A 24,762-nucleotide genomic window follows, 5' to 3' on the forward strand; every position below is an offset into this window, starting at 1 on the left:
ATTCGGTACCTAGGGGCTTGAACAGTTCCAATGGATTGAAAACATTTTTCGTCATAAGATGGTACACTTTAAAGGCGGAAATTTGTATCCTTTTTCATCAAATTATCTTATTTTTATTACTGATCATATAAATACATACCATATATCCATCTCGGTTGGTTTTAAATAGTACATGCAACCGTTGAGCAAAACTACTATACTAAATGTTGCCATGGAATAAAAATACTTCTCGTATGATCGTAAATATAACACTATATCACAATATTGTCTTATTCGTATTTTCTTTAAATTAAATATAATTTGAATAATGTAGGAATCGAGTTTATCTTCACAAAAATCCTAAAACTTTGTTGAGGAAGTGCCAGATTTTTTGTGTACAGTGGAGATATTTCAAGTCACGTTATAGTTTTACGTTAACTAAAAATGGCAAGGAATAGTAGTGACTATTCTAACGATGAATACTTTTCTAATATCCATTTATGAAGAAGAGTTTTCGAACAGTTCTATAAATTAGAAACTAAATGTTGTCGAAATAGATTAACCGTTTACGAGTGTACCCGGACAATGATAAAAAATAAACATTTGAAAATGAGGATTTTGGTGCTAATATTTGTAAACTCTATTTAAATATTACCTTACAATTTTGAGCAGTATGAAAGTTGATAATAGTTGGTTTAATTACCTGAAAGAAAAATTTAAAATAATTATTTTTGATAAAAACGATTAGTATTTATATAAATATTAACAAAGAAATACTCATATATAGTAATTTGTACTAATTAAATGAAGAAATCATTAGTAATTATTGAATTTTCTTTTTGGGCATATTTTTAGAAGTAAAGGAGCGCTTACGCCTAACCGCCCCAATTTTTTCGAATTTTTGTGCCAGGTCGACGTTTCGTTTTGGTTGTTACAATTATCGTAAAAAACTTATTCTACGCAGTTCAGGTATTCAAAAATATTGAATAATTAACATTTTTCAATACAACCCTGAATCAAACACATATGATGATGTATTTGTAAACAAGAAATTTGTCAAAAAAAATATTTATCGAAAATAAAAGTTGTAACAAAAATGCCACAAGATTTTCAATTACTGCCGAAAATCATCAATGGAGCTGTTGGCTCCATGACCGGTGTCGCCTGTGTCTATCCACTGGACTTTGTGAAGACGCGACTGCAGAATCAGCAAATCGGACCGAATGGTGAGAAGCAATATACCAGCATAGCAGATTGCTTTCGCAAATCTATACGCAACGAAGGCATACTGGGCATGTATCGCGGCATTAGTGTTATCTTTCTGCTCGTCAGCCCAGAGAAGGCGGTCAAACTTGCAGCCAATGACTATTTCCGCTTTCATTTAACGCAAACCGACGGATCTTTGCCTATGCCACACCAAATGTTAGCCGGGGCCGCAGCTGGTTGCTTTCAGGTGCTTGTCGCAACACCAATGGAGTTCATCAAAATCCAGCTACAAGATGCGGGCCGTGTGGCCAAAGATGGACGCGTAACGGAACGCATAACGGCCAGAAGTATATTTGCGAAAATGTATCGGGAACGTGGTATTTTCGGTCTGTATCGAGGTATAGGGCCAACGGCATTTCGCGATATATTATTTTCACTCATCTACTTTCCGTTATTTGCCGGTTTGAATGATTTGGGTCCGCGTAAAGCCAACTCGGAGGACGCTGTACCGTGGGTCTCATTTTTAGGTGGTTTAATTGCAGGCTGTACTTCTGCATTTGTCGTAACACCATTCGATGTGGTGAAAACACGCTTACAGGCACTCAAGAAACGCGCCGGCGAACAAGAATTCCATGGTATTATGGATTGTTTTGTAAAAACTTGGCGAAACGAAGGTATTACGGCTCTATTCAAGGGTGGACTGTGCCGCGTTATGGTCATCTCGCCCATGTATGGCATTGTACAGACCATATACTTCTTGGGTGTGGGAGAGGCGATATGCGATAAGCTATTTAAATGAAATGTTCTATAATAACGATGTTCAACAAATGTCCAAATGAAAGTTTTTGTGTTTTTTCGTCTTTAAATCGTATATTAAATGTATCTATAACCATAGCTTCAGCACTTACTATTAAAATGCTATAATTGAAAAATGCTCGGCTTAAAATACAGAAAAAACACTTACAGACCCCAAAGAGATAAAAACGTTATTCTGACATCTGAGTACATTTGAGTAATACTGCAGACTGAAAGACTGCTCCATCAAAAATATTCCCGTGGTTTGAAAAATTAGATATGAGACATAGTAACAAACCTAGAGCATAATTTATGGAATGATGTGTATCGTATGTTCTCTGAGCCCTGTGAAGCCACTAGGTATTTTCGAAAAATGAGCAACGAATCCAGGGAATAGCCGAAGATAATCGGTGCTCTAAAAATATAAAAAGAACGTATTGAACATATAGTTCATACATAGTAGAAAACTCTGTGCAAACAAAACTTCCCACTTTAGCAGAAACGAAACCAAAATTTTACATATTGTCCAGATTTGACTAAACGTGACTTTCTTTTTCTCAGATCTCCAAAAAAATATATATTTAAATATATATTAGAAATTAAAGCTCTTTTTGAGGCACTAAGTACTACTGACGTAAATATATTAAATTTATTACGAATGAAATGTCGGACGCCCTATGGAACAAAGAAGTATATACAAATGATTAGCGTAACGAGCTGCGTCGATTTAGTCATGTCCATCTGTCAACAGTTTTGCTCTCAATTTTAGAGAAATCATTCCGAAAATGTTTACAAGTTGTTATATTCTTTAGAAACTATATTTGTCGAAATCGCTGATACCGAACTATAGCATATAAGTATCATACAAACTGAATGACCAGATTCGTATAAATTAATTACAAGCTGACCGATTTAAATCAAGTTCTTTTATGGAAACATTTTTGTTTTTTTTTGTTGGTGTTACGTTGCTCTTTAGAAGCCTCTTAGATTTTTTTAACGAGTTTGTCTACAGAACTGTAGCAAGACATTAGCTAATGGATTCAGATAATTGCAGAGTTTTTTTCATAATTTTTTCTGCTGTCCTATACTACTTTCCTTACGATAGGAATACAAAGATCGTAGTGATTGCTTGTCGTTTCCTATGTTCCATGATGAACCTGTTATCGCTCTTAGGAGTTTTGTTTGGAACCTTTTGGTTCGGCAATGTTGGTTACACAAGTGAATACCATACATTCATATCGGCTTAAAAGGTTACATGGGTAAAAAACAACCTTTTCCAACAATTTTTTTCTCATATAAAAATTCACATATTTTTTTGGATTTTTTTTTTTTTTGTTACAAAAATACACTATTTTACGAAATGTTGAAATTTTTGAAAGAAAATATTTAAAACTCGGCCATTGCGACGCCATTTCCGGTGATACCTTGGAAAAACGATGCACCAGCGTTGGCAAAATAATTCCTTCACAAGTTCTCAAGGCTGTATCTCCGTAACTATTACATGGATCAAATTAAAGATTTAGGACAATATTTTAGAGATGTTGTAGAATTTAATAAAATATTAAAAATAATTGACTTTTTTAAACCCGCAAACGAATGTAACCCTTTAATTACTGCATTATAAATCTAACTATGTTGTCGAGACTATGTTTTGAACTTTTATTTAAAAGTCAGCTTAAATGTGTTACTCTAATTTTTATGCTAGTTATTTTCTGGATATGTGTTTTGTCCATATGAGCATTGAAAATTTATGTCATTAATTTTAGGTATTAAGATGTTATCATTTTAACACATTTTTTGTCTTGTGAACATGCTAACAATTTTGTTCATTTCCGTCTATTCGCCATTTAGCCGCCCATTCTTCGACGAAAGCTAATATCCTTGACGCTCTAATGGGACATTTATTAGGGCATAGTAGAGTTGTGTCATACGCAAAAGTCTATGTCTAAGTCTTACCACCGGTTGGATTAGATATAGAGTGTTGGATCTATCACATCCAACTGAGGTATACCAGCCCTTATCGAACGTTCATCTTGGAATAAATTTCCTATTTTTTAGATGAAAGCTCCAATATTTTATATAATGCAAAAAGAATGACTTAAATTCATACTACGAAAACGCTTTCATGCCACACCTTATCGAATGCCTTAGCTACATCAAGCAATATTTCTGAATAATAATTCCTGTACTCGCGCTCATTTCAAATTTCGTTAGTAATTCTAGTTTTTATTCATGAAGGTTATTCTGGCTACGATATAACCAAAGTTTCCTTATTTTTTAACAAACATTAACTGATCTGTTGTTCAAATAAAGCAATTCACTGTAGTGGGTACAGCCTTTGATAAAGTATCAAACTGACCGAGCTTTTTCGGCAGTGAGAGGAAACTAAATTGAGCGTATACCAAATGATGAAATGAAAAAATGTGTTTCAATTTATTTAGCTTTTGCTATAAAATCAGGAAATAATGAATTCCATTAAAAGATCACGTTCAATACTTGAGATATTTTTCCTACATGCTGACGTTGATATATGCATACTGGCTTTTACTTTTACTGTATAAAGGTGACTCTACACAATAGGCGTTAGTAAACCCTTGACTACCTTCCCAAACCCTTTCTTATACATTATTCACATTTTCTTACCATCTACTCGCCATCCACTCTCACTTATAATAGAGGCAAACGTGCATTTTACGCGTAGTTAGCAACCGTCATTTACTACGTATACCCAATAGTGGCGCATTGTTCGCAGCACTAAACCGTTAACGGTGTATATGTGAGTTGGAGTAAAAGTGTTATTGAGCAGTTTACATTTTTCAATTTCAACAAGTGCGTGATTTAAATAAATTACTAAGTTACCTGTTACGTGAATATAAATACCGTTATGTATACTATATACAAAAGCGATTCGTGAGCGGCGTACAAAACAAAATTTGAATTGCTTGTGATTAATTGCGCTGTGTCGTGTGTGCTCAACTATAAGCCAAACTAAGCACAAATCACGAAAGCCAATTCAAATTTGTAGCCCTAACCCACACAGACATACCACTTCGGGATATTTTAAAGCCTTATGTACACGAATATACCTAACATATGTATGTGTAAACTTATTATACATTAGAGCTATGCGAAATGCACAGTTTGATGAAGTTGAGTGGGTATGAGTAGAGTTCGGTGCTCATTAGTAACTTTTGCGACTGCACGCATACATACATACATGCGCACATACTCATATTCGTTCGCATATAATTCTTACGGCATGCCCATTGACATCGGATGCCGATAACTGATTGTATGTCGTTTATATGGATTCACTTAATTTAAATTGTTACTACTACAGTTGCAGAAAAATTTCCAATGCATGCAAAACTCATTTGTATTGCTTCGCAAACGGGAAATGATGCGTTATTTCAAGAAAAATTACCTATGTTAATGCAATGAAATTAATCTTTCACTTTAGTGTAAGCAAAAATTATGTAATTAATGTCAAGCCATTTTTTCTCAATCCTTTAATTTGTCGAACTTTTACTTGATTATGCTAATATACTTGAAGAAATCATGGGGTCTTCCGTAATGATGCTTCAAATTGTATAATGTTAAGGCATTAGGCGGAGCTAAGAATTAGATGGTCCTTCGAAAAATATTTGGAAACAAGAAAAATCATTAACTTCGTTTACATAGAAGCTAAAAAGCCCTTCACAATATAAAAGATTTCTTACAAGAACTTGATTTTGATTGCTCAGTTCCCTGATAAACTTGGCAAAGATATCTCGCTACATGAGAAAGTTTTCCATACAGGAACCGGATTCCGATCGTTCAGTCTGTATGACAGTTTTGCCGGTTCCGAAAAGTGAGCAGTATCTTGGTGAGGAAAGGAAGGATTCAAAAGCCGAGGAATTAGTTCACGTATATACACACGGAGATATGGACACTGCTAATACAAATTATTTATATACATATATATATTGTTTAAAGGAGAAAATACTGTGCGTCCAAAATTTGCAAGGAATGGGTCGCAAGCAAAGAGAAATTACAAACATATTGAATATGTCACAAAAATTTTAGCCTGAAGCCTTTAAGTTTCCGAAAAAAAAGTTGAAAAAATAGGCCGATCAAAAAAATGACAGCGGAACTCACACAACTAAGTCCTTCAAGTCCCGTGGCGGCAATATCACCAAATATGAATCCAATCGAAACCTTATGGAAACTTGTTAAGGAAAATAATGGACCGGTTAAACCGAAAAATATTGCGGAACTCTGAGAGAAGGTCCAAAGATTTGGTATTCTGTTCCACAGAACTCTTTCCGTAGCCTAATTTGGTCTATGCCTGGAAGATGTACCTCTGAATTAGACGATCAAGGGTACTCTCAAAGTATTAAAATTTTTTTCTATTTCGTATTTTTTTAATGTAAGTTATTATGATAATATTTTTTTGTCCTCCGAATTTTTGATATATATACTTTACCTTTGTTTTTTTAATATTTATGAATTACTTTTTCAATATTTTTACTGCTTGGCATGAAGTAAATAATAAAAATATATTTTAGTTTTATTTCACATTTAAGCAAAACAAAAATACATTCTAACTTAGCACAAAGCATCTCTTTAACTTCTCATACTTTCAAGCAAAATATTTAAGAACAGCTAAGCAAGTATGAGCTGACCAAGCAAGAGTGTTTTTCAATGCTTTGACAAGAATCTCCATTGACTTTTATAGCAGGCATGACATTTATAGCGGAATAAATATGAACAGATTCTTATCGTTATGCTACCTTTGATGTTTGCAGCGCTGCAACTTGAGCACAAAGCCAAGCAAACGCTATAACTACATACATACACGGGTATGTTTAAGGAAACTACTGCTGTATGAAAAACCAACAGCACATGCTGTTACTCATACGCCATGCCAACCAGCAAGCATGAACAAATATGCATACATTTGCATGTAGCAGCGTTTGTGCTATACACTTTCAGTATCCTCTGTTGATTTAGTTTTATTTCTTGCTTTTATGACATAAATGGCATAAGTGTAGGTATGGCATCCATGTTATTATTTATACCCGTATATTGGCATTTATGCTGGGAGCATATTATGGGCAAGCTTCAGCCAAACTTCATGTACATTCACACATGTACAACATTTGCCTGGATATGCCTTGCTCTATGCACGCTACGTTGCTTCGTAAAGCATAAGCATATAATGGCCACATTTATGCTATATTAAATTTCATCAATCAAAGTCTTTTGCGACTCCAAACGAGTGTAGTAATACACAAACAAGGGTGACATTTGCTCCGTTGAAATATTTGTGTGACACTCTTAGGTGCATATTTCTTTCCAGTGTTATTATATAATATTATATGAAAGAATAATATCGTATATAAATATAAAAACAATATACGAAAGCATATTAATCATTTTACTTATACATTTTAAATGTTGCACCTTTTTAATTGCTCGAATAAAATTAAATATTCGTTTCCTTTTCTCAATTTTATTTTAAGCTCAGTGACTTGAGTATAACAGATTCTAATCTCTAATTTCCGAAAATAACTTCATCAAAACTGTTATATTCTTGAAAAATTTTTACTCAGAGTCGCCAGAGTCTTTCTGTAGTATTGAAATATTTGTAATATTTAATTTACTCAAGTCATTAAGCAAGTATTACTAATATTTCCCTACAAAATTAATGAAATCATAAACAGCTATTAATGAACTTAAAGTAAAGTACTCCAACCAGAAATTTAATTCTAATGTAATTGTTATTATATTGAATAAAAACTGCTGACAACAAACTGTTGAATTATTGTTATATTGGCTAGCTTGGGTGCTCAGAACTCTTTTCTTAAACTGCGCGGTGATGTCGAAAGAACACTTAACAAGCGGTTTGCGCTTTAGGATCTTCAAATGAACTGCCAAATTTGTAGTTAAATTACCAGTCAAGCAGTAGAATTCAGCGACCGTAGTTCAGCTAAAGTGACTGGCATTATTATTGGTAACCGTAGCTAATTCGTGGTAGCTCGGCATGCTCTGTCGCTCTGCAAAAGTCTGTTGATCTATATGTGTTTTAGGAATCATAAAGCGCAAAGCTATCCAAATGGAATGACTCGTTACATTTATATGTGGATCAACCTAGCGACCTAATCTAAAGTGTTGGCTATTTGAATGAATTATTTTTTAACTATAAAGAAAAATAAATATATAAATGAACTCGGAACAATTATACTATGTATATATAAATACCATACAACATATCAAAATATCCAAGAGAACGGGAAATGTAAACAAGTAAGGAAGGGCTAAGTTCGGGTGTCACCGAACATTTTATACTCTCGCATGATAAAGTGATAATCGAGATTTCATTATCCGTCATTTACATATTTTTCGTAAAGTTTTATTCCGCTACCATCATTGGTTCCTAATGTATATATTATACAGAGAAGGCATCAGATGGAATTTAAAATAGCGTTATATTGGAAGAAGGCGTGGTTGTGAACCGATTTCAGCCATATTTCGTACATGTCATCAGGGTGTTAAGAAAATATTATATGCCGAATTTCATTGAAATCCGTCTAGTAGTTCCGGAGATATGGTTTTTGGTCCATAAGTGGGCGACACCAAGTCCATTTTCAATTTTTTAAAAAAACCTGGATGCAGCTTCCTTCTGCCACTTCTTCCGTAAAATTTAGTGTTTCTGACGTTTTTTATTAGCCGGTTAACGCACTTTTAGTGATTTTGAACATAACCTTTGTATGGGAGGTAGGCGTGGTTAATATCCGATTTCTTCCATTTTTGAACTGTATATGGAAATGCCTGAAGAAAACGACTCTATAGAGTTTGGTTGACATAGCTATAGTAGTTTCCGAGCTATGTAAAAAAAACTAGTAGGGGGCGGGGCCACGCCCACTTTTCCAAAAAAATTACGTCCAAATATGCCCCTCCCTAATTCGATCCTTTGTGCCAAATTTCATTCATTTCATTTTATAGGTTTTCGGTTTCCGCCATTTTGTGGGCGTGGCAGTGGGCCGATTTTACCCATCTTCGAACTTAACCTTCTTGTGGAGCCTTCTTATCTCAATTTTTACTCAAGTTACAGCTTTCACGGACGGACGGACAGCCGGCCTCCCGGATTTCAACTCTACTCGTCAACCTGATCACTTTGGTATATATAACCCTATATCTGACTCTTTTAGTTTTATTACTTACAAACAACCGTTATGTGAACAAAACTATAATACTCTCCTTAGCATTTTTGTTGCGAGAGTATAAAAAGAATCGCGAAAAACAGTGATTTTTCGGAGGCTCACACTTAGACGATCCCTTAAGGAATAGTACATACATAAGTATGTATGTATACTGTAACAACATCTTCACGGTCTCTACACATATATATGCTTCTTGCTCTTTAGTGAATAACATTAAAGGAATAGAGCAGAAGAGGGTGCTTCTCACGCCTCATATCTAATCATATGGTAATGTTTTGTCCAACATTATCGAATGTAATTGCAAAATCGACGGCTAAAACCCAGATACTACACTTCAGAAAACTCAGACTTCATCGTTCCTTCAGGAATATTTGTCAGCTATTATTCACTCATCTCAAATTATAATTCAACCTTTTCTTATTTAGTTAGAACTATCACTATAATTCATATATACATATGCGTATGTAAACAAAAACTACTGTACCCTGCCAGTAGCTATGTGATTTTATTTTGTATTTTTGAAGAACAAATGTTCAAATGATTCTTACATGAATATTGAACACATGCTTATATTTTTAAATATAATTTTTTTATTTATGAATTGTTGTTATGAAACGATAGAAAATAGCCTATGCCCGTCCCAAAGATCCAAGCTATCTCATCACCAGTTTTTAGACAAATCGGTTCAATCGTTCTTGAGTTATAAATATAGACAAAAATTGCGAAATCGAGAGTGATTTTGCAAAAAAGGCCGCCGTTAAGACCTTCTCCAGGACTAAAGAAATACCCGTGCAAATTTTCACGTCTTTCCGTGCTGTGGTTCGTTCGTAATGCGCGGACATACAAAAAAGGCGTTTAATTTTATATATACATAGTAACATATCCATAGCAAAAAATTCTCTCTTGAATAACCAAAGGAATTGGTATAACAAGATATTGAAAATCAATCAATAAGAAAAAAAAAGGAAAATTATACACAGATTAACAAAGCAAACATCATTTGGAGCACAATGATAAACAATGAGTTTCCCTTACAAAATATACATACTTCCGAAGCTATGACATAGACGGTAATAAAGAAGTCATTCTGAAATGAGTGTCTACAAAATTATGAATTTAAAATGAAATAACCAATGTGGGAAAATCTGATATTGCAAAGTACTTACAAGTATATTGATTGCAAATCTAAACAAGAAACCACAATGTGTTCCAAATACCATAAAAATAAAATTCTCTATTGAAATTTTTTTAAATATATTTTTAAAATTTGAGCAAATGACATTAATTTGTAGTTTGGAGGCAATAACTCTACCCTCTTTTGTTATTGATCTAAAATTTGTGTAAGTGATATTCTTAGCATATAACTCAAAAGATTAAAGAATAGAAAGAAATAGTTTTCGTTAAGAACTACACTGCTCTTGATATTTTGATCTCTTAGAAATAAGTACTATGGAAAGTATACTCCTTATAAGATCTTCCCTAATACATAAATATATAAACATATGATATATGTGACTAGCAGAGTCTCATGTCAATTAGGTATTAGTTGCCAGGATGGCGTCAAATAGAGAATCGTATAGCATAGAAAATAGCGAACGTTAACGAGGTGTGAAAGTATGCACCCACTCAAACACACACACACACACACCAAAACAACGAAAATAATACACAAAGCAAAATGAAATTTCCCAACGGTATAGTTGTAGTTGCAGAACCGTGTGAATAAGTAAATTTAATAGTAGCTGGGTACCGTACGGCTCCACCACGGAAATTGTATGCGTGACATAAATTCACGAGTTATAAACGCATTGGGAGCAGGCGTTCGCCAACATCCTTCCGCTCTTCCTCTTGCTTTCTCATAGACTGACGCTAACTGTACTAACAGCAACAGTAATATTGACTTCGGGCGACTGGAAAAAGTAAACTAAATAAAAAATTTGCTAGTTCAATTTACTTAGCTGTGCGCACACTTCATTGTTGGCAGCTATACACGTACTTATGCACACACCCAAACATACACATTCACGCTTATACATATATTTGTACTTGCTTAATATTAAGAGCGTGTAGCTGCTGCTGGCTTCTGAGTGCTGCGCCAGCTGGTGGACCATGGCTGTAAGCCACATAATGACATTTGCCATGTTGTTGATTTTTCGGGAAGCAGCACCCAGCAGTGGCCATGGCCACTAACGCTCAGTAAACACAAACATTTGCACACAAAACTTGCATATAAAATATATAAATTTGTATGTGTATACAACAGACATACTCTGCTGGGCGGGGGATATTGTATTATCGTGTTTTTGGCATCCTTAGTTTCACCCCAACTATAAATATGTATGTGTATTTGTCCACCAAGTAAAAAATCCGTGAAAGCTGATATTACCATATTCATATATTTACATAAGTATGTATGTTTCTGCAACCCTTAAGGCTAGAGTCATAGTGGAACTGATAGTAAGCAATAACATTCGTAATTTCATACAAATATATGTTAAAACAGGTCTATAAACAAGCTTTTCCGCTGATCTCAGCGCTACAATATGGATCTAACCTTAAATTACCCAAACTGATTTCAATAATACAATAGTAGTTAGTACTTTTAAAGAAGACAGCTATTTTTTGTTAAATCCCTCTTTTTTGTGCCGTTTATCCACTGGGTTACAATTTTGCTATATATATGCATACATAGTAGTTAAATGTATTTACTTTCACTACAATATTAAAGTTGTTTACATAGCTGCCAATGATGTTTTCACTTTTGTGTTCTAATATGACCGAAAATAAGTGATACCCAACCCTCTATCCGACACAAAATGAAACGAAAAAATGCACGCACTTACTAAATAGGAAGGTCTTCCATTTAGTAATGTAAATATGCTGCTCGTGACAGTTGAGTACACAGAAGCCAATATATACGAGTACTCATTCTCAGGATACCCAAACTCGTCACAGCTAAGATATGTTAGTTATAGAATATGTGTCACGAAATAATAGTTCCATATAAACCAAAAGCTACAGGAGCTTGAAATAATGATTACCAACCTCAACAGATATGTAAGGTGAAACATAAATATTACTTTGGTTCTCTCTGTCACGATAAAATTGAGCTAAAAATTGCAAATACAAATTTAAAATGTTGTCAATACAAGCTTGATAATTGTAATTCCTTATACATATATTATATATACATATATATTTTTATTTACTAGGGTGGGACAAAAAAAATCGAAAGTAGTTTCTTGCTTCGTACTCAGAAAAATTAATTGATATACCAGTACACCTCTAAGGAAGGCTCTATTACGGAATATTTTTTGAAATAGTAAAGAAACATACAAATTTGTATAAATGTTAATAAGAAAAAATAGAAAAGTATTAGACGGAGAAATTTCTCGTTGCAGTTAAGAGCTCATACTTTTCCGTTAATTCAAATTGCTCCAAAGGGCAGCCACTATCCACTCCTATAACAGCCATATTAGCCTTGAGCTACTTTAGGTTTAGACTGGTGCCTGGCCACATCGGTATTGTAAGAAAATGTAAGGCTAATGAGCTTGCTAAGGTTGGTACCTCGGTCTCAAGCAAACGTTGGTCAACTACCAGCAGCGCTGTGGAGTCATAAGGCTCTTCTGGCCTGGGGTTAATTAAAAGAGAACTTGGGAGTTCTTCGCTCTTACCAAGGTTCACCTTTCACTACTTATTTATCACTAAAATTTACCGAATGCCAGCTACATCAGCTGTTTGGAAGAAGTTGAAACAGAAACTCTTCAACAATTTCTCTTCGAATGTCCCACTTTTGACAGAACAAAACAAAAACACTTCTGGTTTCATACACTTCGACTTCCAGATGATATAGCAAAAGTAGACAAAACACCTTAGCAAATTTGTGATAGGTTCAGGGCACTTTACCGATAGTTAATCTCTAGCCAGGAGTTTTTTAGTTCAAAGGCTTCAGAAAAATGAATGTATAGTCAAGTTTGATTCCTGTGCCACGCGGGATCAGCCGTTTTAACCTAACTTAACCTGCTACAGAGTATAATGGTTTTGTTCACCTAACGGTGGTTACTATTGCTAAAACTAAAAGCGATAGTTAAAGCGATATAATTAAATAATTGATCATGACGATAAGATGAATTTAAATCTGCGATTTAAAAACTAATAAAAGTGCGATAAATCGACAAACAACTGGTTCAGAGATATTAAATAAATTTTAGACCCAAAATAGTGAAAATGAAAAAAAAATCAAATCACAACCACACCTCGTTCACATTTATATGTATGTATTTCTATCTGATAATCTCATTTTGTAATATACAAATCAAGCACCAATATATATCGGGATAAAGCTTTGCAAAAATAGAGTTTTGAAGGTATGCCATTCGAGTTGAAAAATTGTTAAAACCAGACGGAAGCTATTCAAGCCCGGGATTCTGAATATTGGGACCCCAGTGTCTAATTCTAATTTTTTATAGGAAATATATGTATGTGTGAGATATATATGTTATTGAAATTCGGAGATAATACTTTCCTGATAGTATACGTCTATATCAAAAAATGAATGAATTAGTGGTTAATACTACCCTTAGCCCCATACATCTAACATTAATATTTTGCAACTTCTAACTTGACTTTAAATCCCATATGTCGGTCTTTCGTGACTTATCTAAATCAAATTGAGAGAAAATGTTTTTCTAATAATAATAATTTATCGGCCTCAACACCCGCGCTGTTGTTTCTGCTTTATCCAGACTGGACAAGGAAGCAAAGCAAATGGGTCTGGCAGTGAACGAGGGCAAGACGAAATATCTCCTGTCATCAAACAAACAGTCGTCGCACTCGCGACTTGGCACTCACGTCATTGTTGACAGTCATAACTTTGAAGTAATAGATAGTTTCGTCTATCTTGGAACCAGCATAAACACCACCAACAATGTCAGCCTAGAAACCCAACGCAGGATAACTCTTGCCAACAGATGCTACTTCGGACTGAGTAGGCAATTGAGAAGTAAAGTCCTCTCTCGACGAACAAAAACCAAACTCTATAAGTCACTCATAATTCCCGTCCTGCTATGTGGTGCAGAGGCTTGGACGAGTTTTCGAGAGAAAAGTTCTGCGAAAGATTTATGGTCCTTTGCGCGTTGGCCACGGCGAATATCGCATTCGATGGAACGATGAGCTGTCCACTTAAACGACGACATTGACATAGTTCAGCGAATTAAAAGACAGCGGCTACGCTGGCTGGGTCATGTTGTCCGGATGGACGAAAACACTCCAGCTCTGAAAGTATTCGACCCAGTACCCGCCGGGGGAAGCAGAGGAAGAGGAAGACCTCCACTCCACTGGAAGGACCAGGTGGAGAAGGACCTGGCTTCGCTTGGAATATCCAATTGGTGCCACGTAGCAAGAAGAAGAACCGACTGGCGCGGTTGTTAACTCGGCTAAAATCGCGTAAGCGGTGTCTACGCCAATAAAAAAGAAGAAGAATAATATTTTATAGTTTAAAGCTGAAAATTTGGGTAATTCGTCTACAAATATAATGATTATTTTAGTTTTATTCAAAAAACTTTGTGCCCCATACGTTGTTCAATGTGTGAGTTACATATATTGTACATATATAAAAATTCATCCATCAACTCACATTATTCTTTGCCCCCAATATACGTATACCCTATATGGATATGATTTCCGTCTTCACACCTGACTTTAAACCGTTAGTTAGCCAAGTGATATTTTAATGAAATCGAGTGGACAAGTTTTCTTAATTGCAATATTTCATATTTGTTTATCTCTATCAATAAAGCAAGATCGGTTTAGTTACTTCATTTATAATGACTGGACGAAATTTTATGATTTTTGTATGTGTGTTAAAGATGCGTGGGCGGAAAACACCTAAATTTCCTCCAAGATAAATCCTTAAAATCCGTTACCTTAGTTCGTGAAATTAAATGAGATGAGCACCCCATTTGTATTCATGTTCGCAAAATATAAGCGCAAAGACAGAAGCTGGTAAAATTAATCAGCTGATAACGAGAAATAGTGGAGCTTGTTCGCATTGGTTCAACATAGTCACACCATTCACCATGCCGATAATGGATACATTATGATATAAAACAAACTTGCGATCATAGAAATATTGCACCAAAAATCAAGAGTTGATTACTACACACACGTTGTTGGTTGGCCCCAATATGCATATCAATTTTGTTGTTGCTGCTTAGCTTATGGCTTAGCCGATATATACAAAGCCACGAAAAGTCAACAGACTGTAAGAGATTTTTAAGCGTAAACTCAACTTACTCAAAAACAATAAATATGACTAAAATTACAACGCCAACATTGTTATTGTTCTATCGCTCATACAGCCTGAGCGCCCATCGTTCATAGTACACCTTAACAAAGCTTTTCACACGTATTATTCGCACCCACGCACACTTATACATAACTATGCACATACTATATGTGGGCTGTAAAGCATTGTGTGAGCGAATACCGAAAAATACTCTTTATCTTGCGGCTTTTTGGCTGCTGTCCTTGCCATTATGGCTAGTCCATGTCTGGCGCGCAAATTGTTTGGCCCCCTCGCATCAGTGGCGGCAACAACTGTTGAAAGGCAAACTCATATGCGCACACTAGTTTCATATATTTACTTTCATGCTAAGAGATAACTATTTGAGCAAACTAAGCCGGGTGTGAGCGTTAATATGGCCACATGTGCTTATAGTGAAAACATTAACAAGCCTCACTTAGTCACTTTGCTTTATTCTAGCCGCCATTTGTTGCTTACCGAAATTTATCAAACATTTTTCCATATTTTGCTTTGGCAATTCTTTGTTTTTATTGCAATGCCTTAATGGCAACACAAAAACAAACATGTATTTTTTTTCCTTACTTAGTCAATGTAAACAAGTAATGTTCATCATAAAGCATCAGTTGTGCATTAGTGTGCTACAATAAAATATGCTTATCACTTTTATGTGTTAACGTGATTCTTTGGGAAAACTTTTTAGCAAGCAAGCATAACTTAAGATGAGATGAGACAAGTGTTGTTTCTTTTAGGAGTCTCATTACGTTTGTTGCCTTTTATATTTCGGAATCAAGGTACAAAAACAAATTTTAATCCTCGAAAATCGCTTTGTTGTTTTTCAAAATATTCTCCATTGAGATCTATGTTGTTTTGCATGCGTTTGCCCCAATTTTCGAAACACTTTTGCCACTCTGATTGAGTTATCTCCAAATTATGCGTTCTGAACGTATCAATAGCCTCTGCAAGTGGTCGAAAAGCGTTGAAATATTAGTTTGTTTTTTTCGCATTGGAGTAAAAAGAAGTCTATAGGTACCAAGTAAGGACTCTATGCTGGGTTACTCATCCAACTGATGTTTAAAATACTCAAAAATGCAGTTGTTTCAGTCGATGAGGAAGAGCTCGCATTTTTTTTTTTTGATGAGTGATCCGTATTCGGCGCTTGGTTTTCCTGATTTCTTGAAAGACAACTGGCAAACAAATGGTTGAATATCACTCAAAATTTGCTGTTCACGCGTTGTTCTAGTGGTATGGTTGCGATATGTCCAGTTGTTCAAAAAAAAATAGGCAACCGTTTGCTTGGAAGTGCTTCTTGCGCGAAGAACTTTAATTGGACCCAGCGCATCTTGAAACACCCATACAGTCGACTTACTTTCGGACATCTTATCTGTCACTATTTTATAGACGTGTTTCGAAGCACAGCTATCGTGTTTTTTAACATTTCTCCCGACCAATCGACACGAGGCGATTTAAAAACTATGCTAACAAATATTTTGAACAGTCAAATGTCCATGCAATATTGGTTGTTTGCTGGTCCCACTAATGCTTATAGTTGTCCTTATCGCACGTTTGGTCACTTAACGACCTGGAAGTATTTGTATGAGCACAGTTTCAATCGTTTCCGGAACAACAATTGCTTTTGAACAACCTTCACGAAATCGCTCTTCGAGTGATCTGTGATCTCGATTAAATTCATCATACCATCGATGCACTAGCACTACGTAACATTTAAGAAAAAATAAACAAAATATGTTTACACAATACTAGGAGTGTCTACTATCTAAAAGGTATAACAATCTAGTGGATATATGAACTAGGTCCAATAAGTTCCCTTAGATTGAAATGGTACACGCCTCCTTCTCATACAGGGTTTGTCCGGTAAATAATAGGACTGATTTTCTTCCGCCGAGACTGTACTTCGGAGCGTGTGCGCACAGACTGGATTAGGTAGAAGGCGTTCCTAGCTAACGCATAAGTAGCTGGTCAGTAGTCTCCGAGCACCTGGGGAGTCATGACAAACATTTTCGGGCGACGTATTTCTGTAAGTAGTGCAAGCCGAAAATGTAGCGTTCGTTAGAGCAGAGGTATGCGATTCAATTCTGTGAGAAACTTGGTAAATTTGCGACAGAGATATTTAATATGCTCAAGCAGGCATACCCAGATGTTGCCTGAGCAAGAAGTGGTGTGATTCGGCGGCCCCAGGCTTTTTTGGAGGGCCGGAAAGAGGTCGCTGGACGAACCGTCAACGCCAAGTTTTACGTGGAAGTTCTCAAGAGACTCAAACGAAGGGTCAATCGGGTCCGACAAAACAAAGCATTCGATAAGAAGTTACACCACGACAACGCCCCGGCTCACACTGTCTTTCTTGTGAAGAGCTACCTAACCAAGGCCGGCATACCAACGCTTCCGCAGCCGCCTTACAGCCCAGATGTGGCCTTCATGGATTTTTTTTGTTTCCTTGCCCGAAATGGTCGATGAAAGGCAGGCATTTTGAGGCGACAGAGAGGATCCAAGCAGCATGCACCTCGGCTCTCAAGGCTATTCCGAAGAATGCCTTCCGTGACGCCTTCAATGCTTGGAAATCGGAAAGTTTTCAAATAATTGTAATTGGTTCAATAATTTTTTTTAAATCGACGAAGTCCTGTTATTTTTCGGACAAACCTTGTACGTACATCAAATATCTTGCATACAAATTGACACAAGATTCTGCCGCGAAAAAACATAAGACACACCTTTTAATGGATTTAATCACTTTAAGCACACTTATGGTGAACATCAGTTAGTAATTACAACTAAAACAAAGCGGAAACTAATTTGCTATAATCAAATAATATACAATAACTACTCATCTACAGCTTTACGCTCTGCTCAAGAGAGGTTAACAATGAATTTTAATAATTACAGTTGAAGCAATGTGAAGCACAAAAACTTAATTAAACGCTTTAAATTTAGACAACAACGCTCACCTGTTCACAGGCACACAACTAAAGACCTTGCACGTGTACTTACATACTTACACACACACACACACACACACGCATATATAATACACAGATATACAATAGGCATTCATTTGTGCAAATTAGCGCTATGAATTCGAGTACAATAATTCTTGGCTTAATCCATTTTGAAGCCCAAAAATATTTGAAAGAGATTAATTGCAGCAAATGGCAGAGATTAATTGAATTTAATATCCGAAAGCAAAGAGGCAAATTAAGCCACTCAATTACCAAACAGCGGAGAGCAACTGCTAACAAAGGCTTACGAAAAGGAAAAGCGGAGAGAAATTATTAAAGGCTGTATGGGAATGGAACGAAAGATCTTAAACACGGCACGTGTTATGAATTTTGCATTGAATTTATTTTGCTATTTAAACAAGCTAATTCAATCATAAGCGGACATAAATCCTGACAAGATAGGCAACTGAGAAATGCAATATTAAGTGACAGTTTTTGTGGAAAAGGAATTTAATTCTCAAAATATATAAATTGAAACGATTATTTTACAAAGCCGTTTTTTCTCCTAAGTACAAGTTGGTGAGTATAGAACATTTCTTAGATTCGTTTTAAAAAATTATTTTTGATATTTCAAAAAAAAAAAATATTTTTCAACCAGTATAACGGGTGCGTAAAATTCAGCTAAATGTTTGGCCTTTTAAGGGGTCAGTAGGGAAATCTTTTTTCAATTTTTTTTTTTGCCCTTATACCCTTAGAATTAATGTAGAAACCCACCTTACCATTGGAAGGTTTCTCGAGAAAGTCCCAAAAATAATAATATGGCTCGACGTTCGAAGTGCTTGGAGTGCACACCTGGTACAGTACACACCAGTACCTCAAAATTTAAACACGTTTTTTTCAAATCATACTTTTTTAAACTGGCGGACAGGATTTCGGTCGATCTACTCAACCGATTTGCTCCATTTTTTTAAAATGCTCACAAAACGCCTGGCTATCGTCCCTACTAGATTCATAATTTTTTATGATTTATTGACAATGTTATGACAAAATTTATGTAAAAAAATATAAGGGAAAAATTAAAAGAAAAACTTTAATTACTTTTTTATTTAAAAAAAAAAGATTAAAAGATTAAAAGATTAAATTGCGTTTTTGTGTTTCAGATAATCTAAACATGAGAAATTGTGTACGCCAGTGAAAAAATGCATCCCACTCACCCAGCCATTTCTCCGACAGATGTCACCAAAAAATTCCGAAAACAATTGTTTATACACTCCACTCCATGAGTTATATCTCATGATATGTGAAAAAAGTTTTATAGTTGAATTAAAGTTTCTATGAAAAAAAAATTTCAAAAAACAGGCCAGATACTACTGACCCCTTAATTAACGCACTATGCCTTGTTTCATGTGCTTAAAAATAATCTTTTTATGGTGGTTCCTAGAAATTTCGCAAATTAGTATCGAAGGTTCTTCCATTTCCAATTCCTTTTTGGATTATACCAACCATTTGGAGCCTTCGAGCTTATTTTCTAAATTTTACGCTTACGTTCAATTTATGGACTTTAAGATTACCTTAGAAGTTATTTAACCTTAAACGTTCTTTATTCTCCATTGAATACGTTTTGGCACTAATCCGCTAAGTTCCTTATGATTGCTTTTTTTTTGTTTGAAATCCAAAAAATCTGTCCAATCCACACTCTGCATAAAGGATAATTTTATGCTCTCAAATAACCAAAGAATTTCTGCAACAGATCCAACTACGTTTTGACGACGAACTACGTACGGGACGGCCATTAGCATCAACTGATGATCAACATGTCAAGAAAATAAAGGAATTGTTGCTTGAGTATCGACGATTAACAACCATAGATCTTATTGGAATATCTTAAGGGCCAGTGAAAACCATTTCGAAATATCATTTGGGCCTAAGAAAAGTGAAAGCAAGATTGGTTCCAAAATCGCTAATTTTTTCTAAAAACAATACAAAACGTTAACTTCGGCTGCACCGAAGCTAATATACCCTTCACAGGCGCATTTCTTTTAGTAACTATGTGTACAGTTAGCTATATGCTATAGTTAACCGATCCCACCAATTTCTTCGGAGATTACATTGTTGCCTTAGAAAATAATCTATACCAAATTTGGTGAAGATACATTGTCAAATGTGAAAGTTTTCCTTACAAGAACTTGATTCCGATCGTTCAGTTTATATGGCAGCTATATGTTATAGTGGTCCGATATCGGCCGTTCCGACAAATGGGCAGCTTCTTGAAGAGAAAATGACGTTTGCAAAATTGCAAAATGATATCTTAAAAACTTAGGGACTAGTTCGTATATATACAGACGGACGGACGGACGGACGGACAGACAGACAGACGGACATGGTTAAAACGACACAGCTCGACAAGCTCTACTGGCGATGAGTCTTGGACCTATGCTGACGACTCGGAAGTAGACGATCAATCGGCCGAATATCTTACAAAGGTGAGCCGAAGCCGAAAAAAATACGACAAAGCAGGTCAAAAATCAAGGTTATGTTGACAGTTTTCATCGATTATCGAAGTGTGGTGCCTTCAAATTCATTCCGACTGGTCAAACTGTCTGCAAGGAATACTATTTGAGTGATGTGCGCCGTTTGCACTGAACTACTCGTAAAAAGAGGCCAAAAATTGACTTTAAGAACTGTTTCAAGGATTGGAAAAAGCTTTGGCACTAGTGTATTGGGGCCAAGGAGGATTACTTTGACGGCATAGATTTTGAAGAATAAGTTAAGAATATTCACATTATGAAAAAGGTCTTAATTATTATTTTTTATCTATTTGCAGAAATGGAGAGAATAAGATATTATATTGCACAGTTTCAACAAAATAATCCAAAATCAAAATTATTGCGAACACTTAGCAACTTACTAGGCGGTTATGTATATGTAATTGTACAAGGATATAATAACCCAAATTTTTATATATGTATTGCAACCTCTTTCTTGTCTTTTTATAGTTAAGAAGATTAATTTCTGGTTTCGCAAAGCCAAAGAGAAAGTAAAACTTTTAAGAAATCCAGCGACTCAAGGATTTTGACAACAGGAATAGGAAGACTCACATCCGCGTAAGCAAAGCGGATACAGAGTCACTTTTTATGTGAAAGCTTAGCTTAACTTTTGCTTATGACTTTGAGATTACCCAAACAGCAACAGAAACAGCAACAACATGGGAAGTAAAAGCAAAAAGTTAAGTCGCAACTTCTGTGTATAATTAAGTTTTAATACGAATGTGTATATGTGTATGTATGTCAGCGCATATGTATAAGTGTAAGCATGTAATTGTATGCGTATGTAAGTGTGTATGTTTGTACGAACGCAGTTTATATTACGTTGCGTTTGTTTTTACAGCTGTGTTAATTTCCCATTCTCGCTCTCTCTCACTTTGTTGCCGTCGCTGCTGTTGCTGCTTTCTGTGCGTTAAAAGTCACCTCTGCCAACATACATTACATCTAATTAAGGCTAATTACTTTATTATGTAATAAGAGTAAAGCAGGCGTGAGCGCGCTGATAATATAGACTTGGTGAAATGCAAGCGTGTATTTGTGTGTGTGTGTGACTTTTACAATCACAAGTATATATCTTTATATGCACTTATATATGATTATGTACATCAGTGCGTTTGAGTAAGTAAGTCTCTTGTGTGTGGTGGTAACTTTACACCAAAATGGCGAAGGCCAATTGATGTCTGTCAGACGTGATCACTGAAAGCAAAGGATGTAAGATTAACGGCTACTAAATGAACAGAACACTGTAATATGAAGCAATAATTTCTTCCGAATATGCTTAATTACTTGCTTAAAGTAATTAGAATAAATTAGCAGGTCTTGAAATTTCTCTGGAAGTCATGAGGTGTGAGTTGTCTCACAATAATCCAAAATATTCTCCGCTTAGTTATCTTTACCTTTCTCGCTCTTCTGCCAAAAAAGTCTTCCCGGAAAAGCAGCTAATAACCTTAAATCGTCACATTGTTTATTTAAAAACATTTTTTCTCCAATCCCGAATCACCTTTTAGTATTAAAAATCCCTCTTTCAGAATCAGTAAGAAATAGGTCTATGTATCTCATCAACTTCTGCCATATAAGTATCAAGCTTTGCATAATATGGATTCAAGTCGAGCTAAATATAAATGGTAGAAGAAAAGAAGGTGGTACTGGATAAAATATATAATTCGAAACTCTACTTCAGATTTGTATGTAAACTAAATGAGATTTGTACCATGAATCAAAAAGATTCAAAGATCTGCCAAGCCAATCTAATATCCACAATTCACAATTTTAGAAAAAAATTATTTCGGTAGCGATTCCAGTTCTGTTAACTTTGTCTCGTTACATAAGTTGGGATTTTTTAGTAAAGTCAGAATGTCTTCATACACGAAATTGACGAATGACGATTAAAAGTGCTTATTTCAAACCTAATTGACCTAAACTATCATTTTATCAAGACTATCTAGGCAATTGTTATCGGTAGATCTCTGCATCGAGCTCCTTAGTAGTGACAGATTTTTAAGTGAACTTTTGCCTAGTAGTTTTCGAACAATTTTTCAAGAAAAGCTTATACATATGCATGAATTCGATAACAAAGCCAAATTTTAAGTTAAGAGAATTTGGACAAATATATTTTTTAGTGTATTCTAACATCGCACATATTGACCGACAATTTATAAAATATAAACCAAAGTTGTGTTTGAAGCAATTTTATAAAACTTAAAACATATCTGGATGTTACACTAAAAACAGATTTGATGAGTTAAAATTTTCGGAATAGGAATTCACTCAAACACATTTGACCAACTTTTAAAAATTTAAAATATCGTGGTCGTTTAAATAAGGGTAACTATTGACATTTGTAAAGGCAAATGGTTATGAAATTTTTGAAAGTAGATAGTCTGATGCATATCAGTATTGCTCTACTTTGATGTTAATAAAAATATTTTCTTTGTTGAGCTTTTAGTAGTTGAAGTTTTTAAAAAATGTATACATATGTTTAGCAGATATTTTCCTTCTACATATTTTTATTACGATTATTCAACAACATCCAAAATTTACTCTTTTTTTGTAAAATGTTGCCTACACTTAGGCGTGAATACAATATGACAAATTTTAGCAGGAGCTGTTTTGGAAATACTTTTTCAACCGGTCTTGCAGAACTCTCGAGCTCTGCCAAATATCTCGGAGTTACAATAGAAAAAAAAAATAAGCTGAAGAGAACACATTGAGATAAGGTCTTCTAAAGCTAATCGAATCGGGAACTGCAGCTGAAAAGCCAAAACCTCAAAGCGGGGTTTACGATCTGGTGTATTGATTCAATACAACTCTCATCCGCCCCTTATGTATAGTATGGCGCAGTGATATTGTCAAAGTGTTGTATTGAACCCCGTGCAGCGTTTCTTCTTGCTGAGGTTTGCGGGCGCAAAAACAACAACTCCAACATAAGGTATGGAGGATATCCTCGACATTCAGCAGTTAAAAATATACTCGACCTTAATAATGAACTCACGACAAGCTGACAATGCGGCCGAAAAAAGGAGGCCCACAGTTAAAAATAAAGTCGACCTTAGTAAGAACTCACGACAAGCTGTGGAGGCCCACAGACCCACGTGGAACTAAGCAAACCCATTTTAAATCCCTGTAGAGCTAATGGGATCAATTGTTCTATGATCGGCAGTTCTAGAGGTAAAATCTAATATTTTTATCACATATTTTTTTGAGTTACAGTCTTTGAAACAAATAGAATTTTAAGCATTTGCTTAAAAGATTACTTGGAGATAATGGCAAGGTTGTTGACGGTAATGATATCGACAACATAAGCTTACGCCAGCAGTTGTACAAGGTGTTTCCAAAGTAAACAAGACTTTTTGAATCTAGTGCCCTGATGGCGTCATCTATATATCGACTAGTGCGTTAGAGTCTGCTATCTTTGTCGTTTGTCCAGTGAGAATTTCATAACATTTCATTGATTGAAAGTGAAGTTATTGAGTTTTAAGTGTCAGTATGTTTGTGTTATCGGTGTGAAAATGAACTTCGAACAAAGAGCCAGCATTAAATTTTGTTTTATATTGGTTAAACTCTTACCAAAACTATTCTATTTATAAAACAAGTTTATGGCGATGATTGCCTATCCCGTAGCGGAGTGCACGAGTAGTTTCAACGTTTTTAAAGTGGTCGTGAGGACATAAATGACGATCAACATGTGGGCCAATCAAAATCCATGATCACCGGAAATGCCATCGAAACTGTGCGCGAATTAATCAAAATTCAGCCGAAATCATCATTGAAATTCATGG

At 35.3% G+C, this 24,762-nt stretch overlaps 2 protein-coding genes across 5 annotated transcripts in view; one reads left to right on the forward strand and one right to left on the reverse strand.

Annotated features, from left to right (window-relative positions):
* LOC120773797 (zwei Ig domain protein zig-8) overlaps nt 1-24,762 on the reverse strand; it is a 586,297-nt gene that overhangs the window by 291,118 nt on the left and 270,417 nt on the right. The gene's annotated exons all lie outside the window — the stretch shown is intronic.
* Nucleotides 1,076-1,984, forward strand: LOC120774595 (mitochondrial glutamate carrier 1-like). Its single transcript, XM_040104327.1, has one exon. The coding sequence runs from the start codon at nt 1,076-1,078 to the stop codon at nt 1,982-1,984; it is 909 nt and encodes a 302-aa protein (XP_039960261.1).

This window comes from Bactrocera tryoni, chromosome 4 (genome assembly GCF_016617805.1).
Source record: "Bactrocera tryoni isolate S06 chromosome 4, CSIRO_BtryS06_freeze2, whole genome shotgun sequence".
In the NCBI taxonomy this organism is placed as follows: domain Eukaryota; kingdom Metazoa; phylum Arthropoda; class Insecta; order Diptera; family Tephritidae; genus Bactrocera; species Bactrocera tryoni.